Source organism: Nyctibius grandis, chromosome 4 (assembly GCF_013368605.1).
Source record: "Nyctibius grandis isolate bNycGra1 chromosome 4, bNycGra1.pri, whole genome shotgun sequence".
NCBI classification, from domain to species: domain Eukaryota; kingdom Metazoa; phylum Chordata; class Aves; order Nyctibiiformes; family Nyctibiidae; genus Nyctibius; species Nyctibius grandis.
The window spans coordinates 33839749-33855522 of NC_090661.1; the positions used below are offsets into that span (position 1 = coordinate 33839749).

General features: G+C 46.2%; 1 protein-coding gene across 4 annotated transcripts; it reads right to left on the reverse strand.

Annotated features, from left to right (window-relative positions):
• Window positions 1-1763: 1763 nt before the first annotated feature.
• EXD2 (exonuclease 3'-5' domain containing 2) lies at window positions 1764-14940 on the reverse strand. 4 transcript variants are annotated; one of them, XM_068399735.1, is made up of 10 exons: window positions 14625-14940; window positions 13131-13161; window positions 12751-12892; window positions 11590-11846; window positions 10379-10505; window positions 9231-9556; window positions 6810-6916; window positions 6457-6592; window positions 5349-5705; window positions 1764-4181 (listed from the first exon to the last, which is right to left on the reverse strand). In XM_068399735.1, the coding sequence occupies exons 1-10, from the start codon at window positions 14755-14757 to the stop codon at window positions 3965-3967; spliced, it is 1833 nt and encodes a 610-aa protein (XP_068255836.1). In that variant the 5' UTR covers window positions 14758-14940; the 3' UTR covers window positions 1764-3964. The 4 variants fall into 4 exon arrangements, with proteins under 4 accessions (XP_068255836.1, XP_068255838.1, XP_068255835.1 ...); XM_068399737.1 differs by lacking the exon at window positions 14625-14940 and adding an exon at window positions 13266-13351; XM_068399734.1 differs by having other exon boundaries at window positions 12751-13161; window positions 14625-14678.
• Window positions 14941-15774: the final 834 nt, after the last annotated feature.

Sequence of the window (15774 nt, forward strand, 5' to 3'; positions counted from 1 at the left end):
GCCAATAACACAGCACTACACAGAAATGAGAGAAAGGGTTTTAAAACGGCCCTTATTCCCAAAGAACATCAAGGGGATGAAAGTTTGTGTCAGACTGTGGGAATGAAGAAGGCAGTATGGGTTTGGACTACTGTGGAGGCCTGAATGAAGGAGGAGATTAAAGAGCAGCGATGGGAACTGACCTACTGGTTCAGACTGGTTGTGCCTCTACATCAGTACAGAACACTGCGCACTGGTGAGGGCTCCTGGTGACTCATTATTACAGAAGCTCCCTCTGCATGTGCAAAAGGCCCAGTTCCTCAAATCATTTAGGCACAGGGCCAGGGCAATGAGGTACTTCTCAAGACTAACCATATTGCCTTCACCGAAAGAAAAAAACACCAAAACCACGTTACAGATAGTGCGGAGTTCAGACACTCCGTAGGGAACCAAAGCAATAGAAATGCAACAGGAAGATAGCTTCCCATCCCTGCCGTTAGTGAGTACCAGAGAAAAATGCAAGAAGCCCATGAGGATATGTTGTCTTCAGTCCTGTCAGTCATGGATGTGACAGCTGGGACCTTTAAAGACTGTCAAAGGAGGGAAAACCAAGACACTCCAAATGCCAAGTCTGTCAGCAGCATAATTAACATGTCATGTCTGGTCTGCTCAGAAATGCAGCACTTACTGCACCTCCACCTGACGGACTATCAAAAATGTTGCTCAGCTGGTAATTCCTGTACCTCGCAATAATGTCTAAGTTACTGCAAAGCCAAGAAAAAGGCAAACTGTAGTGTTTGGGAAGACAGAAATCAGTTTGTAGCCCATAGGGGAAGGAAAGCTAAGCTACCACAGGGGTTGTTGGTACTCCCGCTCCAGAGGAGTGGCTCTGGAAACATGTACCCAGTCATATTCTTAGAAAAGCACATCCGTTTCACAGGGCAAAACGCCTGAAACAAAAAGGATGGAGGCAAGTTCTACAGGGAATTCATACACCAAGACAGGTTTGGGGACCTCAGCAGCTGGAGAGTGCTCCTTGCTAACCTGCAAGAACCAGTTTGAGGAAGGTGGCATCAAGAGCCAGGTAAAAGGGAAGATTTCTCTCCCCCATCTCTGGCAGCATACCTTGGGCAAACTTACAAACGTAAAGTGACAAGTGACGGAAAGAAAAATTCCATGTTGTGAAAGCCAGCCCACACAGAGAGGCATGGCAATTCTCTCCCTCCGCAGACAAAATGGATGCACATGGTTTAGAGCAGGAGGGTCCTAGTATAGGTAAGATACTTGGGGCAACCTAGATGAATGCTCAGGTTGAGCAAAATCTAAGTTTTTATTTAAAAGGTAGATCTGGAGCCATCATGACCGACCAACACGACCAGGCCAAGGACAGCACCTCAGTGCACTGAGAGCCTCAGAACAACAGTTCAAGTGTATCTGAGCAAAATTGCTATCGCATTACTTGGAAGTACAGTATTGCTGCCAGCACAGGCTCTTCCACAGCTGATCTCTGACAGACAGATCAGGGAAGGCATTGGAAAGGGAAACTCAGAGGCTGAGGTCCAGGTGTTACTGTAAGGAATGATGGACTCACAAGGACAGGGTGAGACACAGGGAAAGAAGAGAAAAATCAGGCATGCGAAAAAGGAAAAAAGAGCTTCACTAGTGGTAACTCTGGTAAAAGAGCAGATTTTTACTGAATGTAACAATTAGCAATGAAGTTTTATCTATAGACTGGCAGAAAATTTAAAATCATAATCATATAAAAATAATCTGTTTCTGCACAATAAATATATCACTTCCCCTCCTCTTTCAGGTTGACTTAAAATGATGCAAGTTAAGGATATCTTACAAACAACAAAGAATCTTAATTAAGAAAATATTTATGAAGGAAGTTTTCCTTGCAAATTTCTATTTCTGAACAAGTGATTTGGAAAAAAAAAAAACCACAAAACTTTTCAATGATACCACTGACTCCTTAAATTTAGAGGACCTGTAGTCCAATTCTTGTCTCAACATCATTTTCTCATCTCAACAAGCACAAAGACAGCAGCCATGTGGTCAGCCCATCGGTTGCATTAAATAAGGACAGCTTTATCAGAAGCTCCTGCATCAGGACAAAGGGAGAAAAAATAAAGCAGAACGAAGGAGTGAGATGGACACCTTGTACTCCTGATCGTTGAAAAAGAGTTTCTGAGCCATGCAGAGCTCTCACCACCCTGATCAGATGGCATTATAGGAGATAGCACTATCTGAACACATGTTCAAAATGCTTTGGAGAGAAATAGTTTTATCCAAGCTGCTGCTGTAGACAGGAGGTTCTTGCTGAGATTACAATCAGCTGTGTGAATGAGTGCAGAGACAGAACACATTTGGCTAGATCAGTTTTTGTTAAGACCTGTCAGTGGTACAGGAAAGGAATAAAATTGCCCTTATAATGAAAATGGCCTCATTTGCAGCTCTGTGATAAGTAGTATTTATCATGAATCTTCCATTCCTTGTGCTGAGGCTGCTACTGCAGCTTCTCTGGGACAGCATTAATGTACCATTTCTCCATGGCTCCTACTTATCTCAAACAGGCTCTGCTATAAACAGGTTTTTCACTCCTGGTCTGTCAAAATTTCTTGAATTATCTGATAGAGGAGACTTTCAGCCATGATCACAGCAGGTCCAGGATTCTGCCCAAATGTTACAATAAAATATGGGTCAACTGTGCTACATGCAGTAGCGTGAAGTATGACAAGGGTTTTACTGAAACCTCTTTATAGAGACCTATAAAAGTTGAGCATAGCTTCATCATTCAGGAGAAGCACACTCACCTCATGCAATCAAAATCATCAAAGAAAGGGGTATGTATTTTTAAAAAGTTATATTTAACTAAGGTCTAGCACCAGGCAAAAAACACGAATATTTAAGAAAGTCAGACAACAGCACATTTTAAAAAACAACAGCAATAATTAGCACACTTAGCTTGTATTTTCAAAGCATTTTACAAAAACATGAATTAATTAGGCCTCACAACACCCTTGTGAGATAGGTAAGTATTATTAGTCCCATTTTAGAGATGGGGAAACAGGCATGAAGAGGGTATGACCTGCTCACCACCACACAGGTCAAATCCAGGAACAGAACACCAGATTTTCCAGTTTTCTGCCACAGGTGGTCTGACCTCTTAAAAGATGCTGGTCTTTAAAGAAAATTTGTTTCCTCTCATCCCTTTTAAAACACCTGACCGCATTTCAGTCTGATATGAAAAAGTACTCACCAAGAGCTACCCGTGATAAACAAGTGAAAGTAGGAAATAACATTTTTTTATAGACTGTGTGTTGCTGGAAGCTGTTTAAGAAAAGACTTGACACAGCTGCTTCCATACTGCCAGTCAAAGAGTATCGCTTCTCATCAGGCATCTGCCACCAGGAAACTAACTGAGGCCTATAATGCAATGCTGATACAGCTCAGAATCTGAAAAAAAAAAAAAAAGATCGTTTCTTTGCCACTTCCAAACAAGGAATCTCTCTCTGGCAGGGAGTCTTCTCTGAGAAGAACTCGTATCAGTACAACTGCACTGAAAGCAAAGACTTTTATCTGGAAACTCTCAAGGTGCAGCTAAGGGCGCAGATATATCCGTTGGAAAACCTGGAAATGTTCATATATTGTGCTCTGTGTTAATAGAGATGGTCTGGAGGCATCAGCCATCCTGGGGGGGTAGAAAATAACTCTCCGTAGTCACTTTGAGAAGACAAGTTCCCTTAGCATATCACTCTTGCACTGAACTAGTCAGTGACAGACTAGTATTAAAAATTCCAAACCACATGAAAATTCAAGGAAATAGATTTAACTCTATAAAATGCCAAATCTGGCAGATCCACTGCTGCCTGTTTGCAAACCCAGGCCCAGACGTTAGTGGAGACATAGAAATAAAACCAGTCCTTAGACCTTCAGTTACATATGTCCATCGGACACTATCTAGAGTCCAGAAAGTTAAGTTTCACGCCAGCTCGATCCGAAGATCCTCCCCATACTTTCGGATCAGCTTCATGTGGTTATGGTCCACTGACCATTGCTCTGGGAGGTGCTTGGGCTGCATGCTGTCCAAGAAATGCTGCCGCCAGCGTCTCTCCAACTGCATAAGGGAGCGCAGGCCTCCTTTAGCAAAACACTGCACCACCTTCAGTCCATGCGGCATGTAGCTCTCATTGCAGATCCTGCCAGGACACAAGCAGAGTTTATTTTCACACAAGCCCACTGTCAGGCTCTAGACCTGTCTACAATGAACAGCAAGACACTGAAGATACTTTCAGCTGCGGAGTTTAATTACAGACATATGGTAAGCTAACCAGGAGGGAGAGTTCTAAGCTTTGCTTCAATGCCAGACTGCTTTCTGGAACACAGTTACACCGGGAAGCTGGTTTCTTTGAACTGAGAAAGTGTTCTTCTTTTATAGCAATGCTAAACAAAGCTCTCAAGGTCCTTTACAAGCTCCTCAGGAGACAGACTGCAAATTGCTCAAGGCAAGAACCATATGACACTCCAGAGCCCTGATCCTGACGCTGAATTCCCTGCCTGGATAGGTTCTGAGTTATAACATTGGCACACTACAAACAACAGTGAGCATGACAAGGAGAAAATACTGACTCTATGCAGACAGAGACCAGATACTAGTTAAGAAAAGATATCTGGGGAGGCTTTGATAAAGAGGAAGAGAGGAGACTTCTGATATGATCATCTTTCAGTCTTCCTCTCTGATCTATCCTTCAAAAGAAGTATAATATAGTGGAGGAGAAGATGGAGATCAAGAATGGAAGGAGATTGCTGGAAGAGAAACGTAAAGAGGGGAAGAAACAAGAGCTGCAGTTCACAGACCGCTGCTGGGCTGAGGGGAAAAGGAGGTAAACAAAAACACAGTAAGAAATGCAGAGTGTGCTTGTCTACTTAGAGCCTTAAGCTACCACACAGACAATTATCTTCTTCCTATCCTTGCTTTCTAGTTAAATGCATCAAAGTACTACAATTCCAGACTCTGTAGGCTTATACAAATGATAAAGTTATGCTTTTAGAGCCTCATTTTTCCTGGGCAGATCAACTCCTAGTAGTTTCAAATTCAGACACACCTTAACTTGACACCATTATTTTAGGGAAGACACATCAATATCCCAAGCAGATCAGCAACAGGTTTTGCCTTATTTTCACTAAAAAGCCGGGGGTGGGGGGAGTCACATGTGTGATCCAGAGCTCTGCAAATCCTGCTGGATTTTCTTTTATTTTGCTGCAGTAGTATTTACCTAAGGCTCTGTGTGTAGACAACTTTTTGTTGAACTTATGTGTCAAAATAAACGACTAAAATGTTACATCTACTGATGGGCTTCTTATACCTGGTTTCCAGACCAGCTGCTTCCTGGAGCATCTCTGGGGTGACTGCCTCTGTGTTAAAAAAGTCTTTGATGCTTTGCAGGAGTTCTGCCCTTCGGGGGTCAGGCAGGCTGTCTGCATTCAGCAGGGCTCGGGCCCCCGAGCGCACTTGCCTGCGCAGAGGGTCCTCCAGCAGACGCACGCCTTCCTCAGAGCCGATGGGGGCACAAAACTCCTCAGCCAGCTGCTGCTTGAGATGGTTGTCATAGTAATTGGAGATGGCATGGCAGGATGTGCAGAGTAGGAGCACGTCATGGGAGTTGTGGTCCTTCATCTGGATAGGGAAGTGTCTTCGGTATTCATGAGGAACAATGTTCTTCCTAGGGAAGACAAACCAGTCAGCTCATTACCTTTGCCTGGAGCTGCTGCTCCCCAGTTCCTCCTCTTTCTGGCCCACAAAGGGTCAACTAATACTAAAAGTCCAGGAAAACAAAGATCACCAGGGTCAGGACCCTCAGTGCAGCAATGGGTTCTGCAACTTCTTTTTATTTGTACTTCTCTCCACAGGTTTTTTGCATTTCTCTTTTTTTTTCCCCTTCCAAAAATTCATTGCTTTCAATTAAAAAGTGATTCATACTGTAAAAAAAAATAAAGCGATGCACTACGACAAGCATGCCTCTCAGCTAAACAGCAGCAGCTACAAAGACAAAAATCTCACCCTCTGTGACCTCATGGACTTCAGGCTCACCTAAACCTTTAAAAAATATAAGGACTAAGTAGTGGAAGGAATAGTACAGCTATTTCCAGAAGGGGATGCCATCAGAACAGTGTGTGTTGGCATACTGCTGCCCCCTGTCATTCAAACTGCAGAACACACATGTACCTTAGAGAGAGCTTTGTTCTCTCTAAGGACTGATACCTCCTGCCTCTGGAAGAGGGAAGGTTGGCCCGTTCAGTGTCAAACTTACCCAGACACATACAACTACCGAGCATTCAAACAGTGATAGTCCATCCAGGATGTGAACAAGCGTGATGTTTCAGGCCATTAACCAAGCTTCTGGATGCCAAACTAGATTCAGACCTCAGTCCTGTTTTAAAAGATGCATTTTTCTCCTGTCCCACTAAACTCACCGGATATAGGACTCTCGCTTGCCACATACAACACACAAGTTCTCTTTGACTGTCAGATAATAATCAACTTGAGACTCGGGACGTCCTGATGGCTCAAAACGCAGCTTCACAACAAATGGGTCTGTGCTAACTAGCTCTGAAAGGGTAAAAGCAAATAGAGAATATTCCAGACAAATTTGTATTTGAAAGCTAAAATAGCAATGCTAAAACACAGGAGTCATCCTACTGAATCCCCAAAAGTATTTCCAAAAAGAAAGGATACAAAAAATTCATGCCCCATTATCAAACAAACAAGGCAAAAAACCCCCAAAGCACTGTATTTCAAATACCAACACGAAAATTGGTATGCTCACCTCCAATCCCCTTGTCCAGATACCACTGAGCCTTCTTGCGATCACAAGTGCACAGGGGCTGTCCATCTGGTGCATGCAGGAAGCAGTTGTCATACAGTGGAGATTTTCTATGAAACAAGGGCAGCATACAGCAACTGTAATAGCATGCCAAAAAAACAGAGCTCTCTATAGCCATGCATTCCACATCGCAATTCATGCAGCCTCCTCCACATCACAGGAGTGCCCCTAAACACACACTTAAGGCTGCTGAGCACTGCACAGGCTGCTGCTAAGGGAAGAAGAACATCTGAAAACTTACCTGCGGTTCACCAACTGACTGTAAGGTATTTTTGCTCTCCTGTTGCCAATAGAATTGTAACTCTGAATCCCAGTTTTCAAGAGATGCCATCAATGATGACAGCATTTTAAACAAAAAATGACATTAGAAAACAAAAAGAGAATTGAAGTCAAGAAGGACAACGAGCTAAGAGTAAGCTAAAAGAAAGTGTCAGCTTACAGGCAAAGTAATTTCAAGGATCAGCTGCCTAAGCCCATATTTTAGTGTTTTATTAAGATGACTTTTCTAAAACTTAGTGCAAACAGCAATTACTTCTTTCATCCAAGAGGAATACTACAAAAAAGCTCTTGGAGCACTGGGAACCCAAACACCTGAGTCCATGGGAACAATGAAGCTGAGCTGAGGCCCTCTGAAACACAGGCACCTAACCTTAGTCAGTGGTGAAAAGTCCTGCTTGAGCCATCTCTGGTGGTTTGTGGCAGTCTGTGGAAGGGTTCTGTTTTGCAGAAACCATTTCCTTACTCGGCCAACCTCCTTCAAACAAAACTGAAGAGCAGAGCAGGCTGGGGTCGGGGAGCACGTGGGACGAACTGGCCAGGGATACAGACATGACACAATACACTGGAAAAGTTTCCTTTCTTTCCAGCAAGATCATATAAATATGTACTCAGCAGAGCTCTACCAGCTAAAAAGGTTGATTGACAGGCTATGTGATCTGACAAAAGGATTTCTTCCGAGGTCCATGGGGGAAAAAAATCCAACAAAACAATATTGATACAGGAGGTCTCCTTCCACTGAGCACCAGCAGTTCAGCTCAGTCACCATGATAATTTGGTACTTCCCAGCTCTAAATGAATAAACATTAAAACCAAACAGGCTTAAAGAAAGGATGAGTGGAAAAGAACTTTTGAAATCACATCCAGTCTTATTACAGAACAGAGCCAGACTGCTGGATATATTTTAAAAACAGTGAGTCTACAGATCTCTCATGAAGTCAAGTGCAGTTAAAAACAATAAATAAACAAACAAACATGGCGAGATCTCAGTTTAGCTTGGAATGCAATTTTGTTTAAGTTTTAATCCTCCCATGAGGTGCAATCCTTCTGTTTTGTATGACACAGGCTCCAACTGAAAAAAAAAAATCTGAAGGGACTTGCTGTGCACAACACAATACCGTTAATGACTGCTAATGAAATCAGTATTATTGCATTAAAATGCCTTCATTGCCAATCTAATAAATTTGAAAAAGACAAAACAAATACTAAAATGACTGGGTTTCTTTACAAATGGTAATTACAGACAATTTTTGTTCCTACATCCATGTGATTAATTTTATTAGATTGTACCTGAGCAAAAAGAAACATACTAGCTCTCCTTGTCTTCCACTGCATTGAGCTTAGAGACTTCTCCAACTTGTTTTAATTCAAAAAAAAATGAACTTTCATTAGCAGAAGGCCAAAAGAATTTAGGATTTGCTCCACAAAAATCTCCTGTGGGATGGGGATCCTGAATCCAGCAATAGCTGCCCCTGCAAGGCCAAAGTGGTACTGTTCCCTCCTCTCTCTCCCAGGCCAACACAGAAGTGCAGTGCCTTGATGCTGTCACAGACTGTTCCTTCCTCTGCCCTCTGGCACTTCACATAACCTGTCTCACCCCTCCTAACCTTAGCTCTCAGCTGTGCTCAGTACCCTGACATCTCTGTGGCTGCAGTGACCTGGTGCAGCATGGTACAAACAGCAGCCCATGAGGCAGATCCTGCTCACAGGACAAGCTCTACGCAGTTGCCACTTTCTCCCCGCAGGAGACAGGGCACAGCTGTTTGGACAGTAAATGCCACCTGAACAGCCAACCGCCTCCTGCTGGGACTCTGCTCTCCAGCTAATGCCTCCATAAGAGAAGGAAGGGCAAAAGCTGAAGACAACCCCTCAAGCTGCTCATGACCTAGTACAGATCCAAGTGCTGCCCCCACTTTCAGTGCCACTAGAGGGAAAGGGGGAAAACATGGGATCTGGCTCCCATGACTGTTAGGTCCTGTGTTTCCTTTCCTAGCTCACATTATCCACTTTGTTTAATGGGTAAAGCATGAGGCATCATTCAAAGTCTTCATCTGCAGCGCAAGGAGTAAAACATGCTCATAGACTTACCTTGCTGAATATCCCACACCCAGAGGCTTTCGCTTCTGCCTCCGAGGATCTCTCACTTGCTGACTGCCAGAGGGCTGGCCGTTCACCAAAGATTTCCGATTCTTTGTTTTCTGAGGGGAGCGTCCCTCTCCACTCTTCTCCTCTCCTGTACTGCCACTCATTCTTCCTCTAAATGGGATATCCACCAAGCCCCGGCATTTACCCAGTGCTTTTTCCCAAGGAGCAACAGAGTTTTTGCCTTCAGACATAGCAGTGAGGCTGGCAAATTCCAGTAAATGGAGGAACAGAGCCACTGAGACCTGGGCATCCCTAGCAGCATAGAGAACCTGCAGAGAAGCGTACACATCAAGATACTGACAAACAGCAAACACTCCCGAATATTATCAGTCCTTAACAGTTGGTACAGTAAAGCCAGAAGCTGGATTTATTTCCTTTTGAAGTTCATGCAAAGTTCTGGCATTTGAGCGACACTTCCATAACATCACCACACCCCACACTTTTAGGATCAGTCAGACTTGAATACTCATGAGTGTCCCCAGAAACCGCAACGGACTGAAAAAAATTCAGGTCAGCCAGGCCTTAAACATCCTTCTGCCCCACCAAGCCCACTTTAACTAAAAAAAAAAAAAAGCTCCCTTTTGACACACTGTCTACAAATACTCAGTGTAGTTATTTATCCTGTCACTCCCTCTACTAGTCACTGATTTTGTAGACATCTGCAGCATGACTGTAAAGAAAGTGAGCAATCAGGGAAATCATAATGGTCTAACGATGGTGAACACGGTTTCCAGCGTCCTTCTCTTATATTGCACTGACTGCTATAGATTGGAGGAAAGAAAATACTAAAAAAAAAAAAAAAGGCGAGGTTTTGGGTGCACAAACACTTCTTCAAGGGATCTTGCCTTATAGACCTTTCAGGATTAAAGGAAAAAAAGGATGAAGAATCCAGGGAGAGCAACAGAAAATTATCTTCATGGAAAAGGAGCAAAACGCAGGCACAGAGTCTGAAATTAACTTCAGACCACAGTCACATACAACATTTTGAGGCAAAACTTGAAGAAAGCACAGATCTCCCTATTGTAATATCTCTTCTCTACTAAGACGGTTGCTTTTCCTCCCAAAACACTAAGTTGAAGTGGAAGACACACCTGATCTTGTGTTAGTTCTTCTGCCTCCCAGTTGCTGCAACGCACACGAGGAGACTTGTCAAGCGGGCAGTTCAGGACTTTTTCAGCTAGAGACTTAAGGCTAAGGCAGTTGTGAAGTAGATCCTTCCTTCAGTTTAACAAAGAAAGTGAAACAAACATATTAAAAACGAAACTATACACCCATGCAAATTTGGATGGCCTCACACACCCTGAACCTGCCAGAACACAATGCACATGATGCATGACTCCCACTCAAACAGCACACAGCTGCCTGTCGGCTTTACAGGCCCTCTCCCTCCCCTCTGCTAAAATGCCCTTTCTAGATTTAGTAATTATCTAGTGCCTGCAATATGCAAAACAGGCAAGGCTGGGAGTTGGTAACATTTAAGGCTGAATTGTTTGGCTCTGAACTACCCACTTCTGAAGAGGTCTGTCACAGAGTGATGGACCACCTGCCCCAGGGATTCATGAGGAGCATGAGAGCCAGGAAGGACTCAGAGGAATCCTGGCCACTAGAGACAATTAGTCCATCCTCATTGATAAACAGGCACCATCAGGTGAGCAAATCCATGCCCCAGATCACTAACAACACACCCAGGCATACATATACTGTACATGAAGAATATTCCCAAGTAAAACATTTTATTTCAAGAAAAATGAAGGATGAGAAAATGGCATCATAATCGTAACCTTTTAATGGAAGCATTGTTATCAGAAGAGAAAATAAGAGATGGTGTATTTTAGTAATTTTTCAAGAAATCCTGTAATTCAACAGTTCCACTTACATGGCCCTGGCACATTTAACCCGTACTTCCAGGCAGTGTATTCAAACATCTGTTGACGTGGTGATCATTCTCACTCACTGTGTTATATCACTGTGCCTGGACTTCTTGCAAGCTGAAGCATGATACTCAGAAAAGTCCATATGGGTATTGCATCAGAAGACTAACAGACACAATTAGCATATGAAATCTTCATGAAGATTTAGCATATGAAATTTGCTAATCATGAAGATTTCATTTCCATTAAGATGACAGAACAGAAGCATGCTATGTTCTTGGGCTGCAGCTGTCAATGCCCATGATCTAAAGCCACCCTGAGAACTCCAGACCTACCTGCCTGGTATCATTCAGCATACACCAATTACTTTTAAAATATTTCCAACTCAAACGATGCCTCAAACAGAGCTGCCTCTGTCTTCAGACACTCACCGCTGTCTCATGGCTAAATACCGAAGATCCACGCTCCCTTTGATTAGAAGACCATAATCATGAAGTAACTTGCAAGCATCTTCCCAGCATCCTACCCCAACTTTCAACACAGCACTATCTGCCATGATGTCGAACAGGGTCTTTGGGATACTCTGTCCACTGGCAACAAGCCTGGGCAACCGAACAAGAATGCAGAGGCCACTGGAAGAAGCCATCTGTAGGAGGGATACAGGATTTGCTTTTCCCGCCACAGATACCTGAAATAAAGGCAAAAATCAGAGTCTTATTAGCAATACTGAAGGTGAAAAAATTGCAAGAGAGGCCACTGAAGACAGCAAATACCTATCAGTTTATACAGTCAAGTATTGTTACATGTGTCTCAAATTTTATTCCGAATGAGGTGATCTGTTTCACAGCATTACTGTCCCCCAGCTACTTCTTGCCACACTGCTACAAAAGAAACTTTCCCCCTTTCACCCTTCCCCTCATAGCTGAGCTGGTCGAAGAAGTCAGACACATTTCTTAATCCACACAGCCCAAAGCCACCCACTACATAAATGTTTATGGCAAACACATTGTTTAACTGTGGCTTATACTAATGACTGTGAGGTGAATAGATTTCCAGCCAAAATAATGGCAAAGGCAGGCTTTATAAACGACTCAAAGCCTGTTTTGAGAGTTCACTCAGGCAAACGTACAAGCAGAAGAGGAACTTTGCTTTCTGGTAGCCCCAGTAAGTTATATCTGCATATCAGTATTATCCTCCTTTTTGTGTCTATTATTCTTAAGAATAATTTTTTTCTTCAGTATGTAGCTAGATTTAAAATAGTGTAAACCCAAGCTACTTCTAGTAAATCACCTTTAAATAGATATTATAGAAAACACATAACGCCATGTTTAGCCATACAATTATCACTATGTTTAATCACAGGAGTTCAGCAAAGGAATACAACTAGTGAATTAAAAACTTACAGTCAGCATACTTAAATGTGAGAACAATCAAAATTAGCGGGTACTTCACTGCTGTCACGACAGATAATCATGCAGGCAGTTTCAATAGTCAGTCCTGTTGTATTCATTCAAGCAAAGGAATCACTCCTCCCCAGATGACTTCCCACTGCAATTTGCAACCTAAAGGAGAGGCACTGCTTGATCACTCACCCACTCACAATCAATTCCAAGCACCGGCCACTTCTCCAGCTCCTTCTTCAGCAAAGGTTCAACACGATCCCACTCCTCCTGCTCTGAAACTATCACTATGTCTGCACCAAGCGTCCTTTCTACCCAGGAAAAGCTGGGAGATCTGAAGAAGGAGAGCACCTCCTTATCCTCTGCCTTAATCAGTTTCTCATCTCCCAAGTTTATAACTGCTTCCTCTCGCTGACTACCACGGCATGCTTTTCCTTTCCGACGCTGGGTTGCTTTCCACAAAACCAAGCCCCCCACTGCAACACCCAGCAGGGTCACCAAAGTAATTGTCACTGCTGTTTGCTTGGGCATTTTTTTTTATCCCCCCTTTTCCCCCCCTTCACTTCACCCACTCAAAATGGCATTGTAGGATTTTCTCATGGCCTGCAAAGAAAAAGGAGAGAGGTAGAAATTAAAGACAATCAAATGTGTTTAGAGGTATTAAACACACCCACTGGTATCGTGTCAAGGTTCTAGCCACAACTCACGATCCTGACAGAAGGACTGGGTCTCACTTTGATAGACTGAGGGCCAGGGGACAGACTGCTGCAGTGGTGGACTGGGCAGTAGCAGGAGACTGAATGCTGCTGTTGATCACACCACCAGAAACCTTAAAGGAAGTCCATTGATTTATACAGGTGCAACTAGATGCTTCCACAAACTCTCATATTTTTGAAAAAATAAAACAGTCAGGGCTATTATCAACATCTTTTATCTTAGTTTGGAACCAGATCAGCCTAAACAAGGACAAGACGAGATTACTGCAGAATAAGCATGTCCATTCATGCATTATTAAATAATAGGCATTGTCCATTACATTCACATCCATACTAAGGTCAAATGGCTCTTTGGGCATTGAAAAGCCCTAAAGAAGCAGCATCTATTTATAACACAGCTTTCCCTCTATCATACAAAAGCTTAGCTCCCTTCAGTAAACTGAAATCAATCCTGCTCTTATATCTCCATCTCACCAGCCCACCACGCTATTTTTAAAGGTTCGCTCTTCAGCACTCTTTGACACAAGCAAAAGTTGTGGTCTTGGTGCTACTACAGCCCTGCGCAACCGCTAACAGCATTCAGAGCACGGGCGCCTGCCTGAACGCTTGTTAAGAGACAAGTAATTGTCTCTCGCTTCTTAAACTGAGCCAGAAGACTCCAACCAACGAGGGCCACCTGCTCCTACGGCCTCTCCCCCGGGTCCAACAGCTGCCACCTCTCTGCGACCCGGGGGATGCAGGCACGGCCCTTGCGATGCCAGACAGCCCGCTTGTGCGGATCCCCCCACCCCGCCCCGGCAGGAGAAGCCCCGACAAGCCAAACGGCCCCTGCTCAGCCCCAGCGCGGGGATGCCCGCCGAGCCGCGGGGCCCAGGCCGCCCGCCATGGGGAGATGCGCGGCCGGCAGCGGTGCGCCTCGGGCCGGCAGCGGTGCGCCTCGGGCCGGCGGCGACGCGCGGGGCAGGCCGGGGAGTCGGGGTCGGGGCCGGGGCCGGGGCCGGGGCCTGGCCGCCGCAGGCCCCCCGGAGAGAGCCGTAAGCGCGCCTCTGGGCCGCCCCGCAGGCCCGGCGGGATGGGGGCAGGTCGGGGCGGGCCGCAGCGCCCCTTGGCACCAGGGGTGAGGGCTGCCCGTGTTAGGCTTGGCTGGGCACCGCCCCCGCGGGGAGCGGGACGCGCCGCGGGCCCGGCCGAAGAGGCCGCGGGCCCACCGGCCTGCGCAGCCGGGACACCTGCCGGCGCGGCCCGCCCCCGGGATGCGCGCAGCGACCTCTCCCCTCCCCGCCCGGCCCCGCCGCGCCGCTGCCCGGCCCACGGGCGCACCGGCGGGGCGCCCACCTGCCCGCCCGCTACCTGCGTCTCCGCGGAACGCTTGTCTCCGGCGGCAGGAACCCCCCGCGGGGTAGTCGCAGCGCACACCGAGAGGCTTAGAGTAGCGGACGCTTCCTCTTTCCCGGCGGTGCGAGCGGCCGGTGGGCGCCGCCATGTTGTACGGCAGCTGCTGGCGGGCGGCTGAGGCGGGGCGCGCGGCGGCTCCCGGTACCGGCCCGGCGTGCAGCACCGGGGCGCTTCTGGGCTGCCGTGCCTGGATCCTCCGCGGAAGGTGTGTGCTGCCACCTCGGATCACTTCAGGCCCCTAGTCGAACCGGCGGAGCGCCTGTGTGGTTGTCTCGCCGCTCGCGGGGCGGCAGGACCCGGCCGGGGGCTCGGGGCGGTGGCCCGAAGACGGGCGGGTGCTCGCGGCTCCGCGCGGGAGCAGCGGGACTTGTCGGGGTCACGGTGACCACGGCCGAGTCCCTCAACAGGCGTTAGCGTGCGTTGAACCGGGGGACGCCACCGGAAAAAACGATACTGTGGTATCGGATGTTAATAAAAACACTGAAAAGCGAGCTCCTCTCAGCAGATTTCTGAAAAGACGCGCCGCTTGTTTGCGATCGGGGAGGGTCGATGAGCAAGCGGGGCTGGGCTGGGGAAGCCACCGCGCCCGGAGAGCGCCGTGAGGCGGCCGGGCAAAAAGTCCGTCGGGGCTGCCCGCCGCTGGAACGGGCGCTGCCCGGGCGGGAGCGGGGCCCCGCGGGGCGGGCAGAGCCTCCCGCGCTGGGGAGCCGGGGAACAGAGGCAGCAAAGAGAAAGGAGGGTAAAGAACAAAGGCAGACTGGAAAATAAAAAGCAAGTCGTGGCCACCTCCAAAGCGTCAAGTTGGAAGAAAACAAAAAGGGACAAATCAAGTGGAAAGGATTAAGAGTTTAACAGAGGAATAATTACGGCAAAGCTCGTGCGTGGGGAACAAGTGTGAACATTAGAACCGTGACGCCACAACACACAGACAATGACTATACAGCCAGCTGCCGTGTTCAGGGTTATCCTCGAGTCTGGAGGCCAAGATTGTCAAAAAGCAAACAAGTTTCCAGCCCAAATTTCACTGCAACTGAAAGGGATCCAAGCACCCAATTTCTTCCAATTCCTTTGCAATTCCCAGTATTTCCCAATTTTTGTGGTGTTA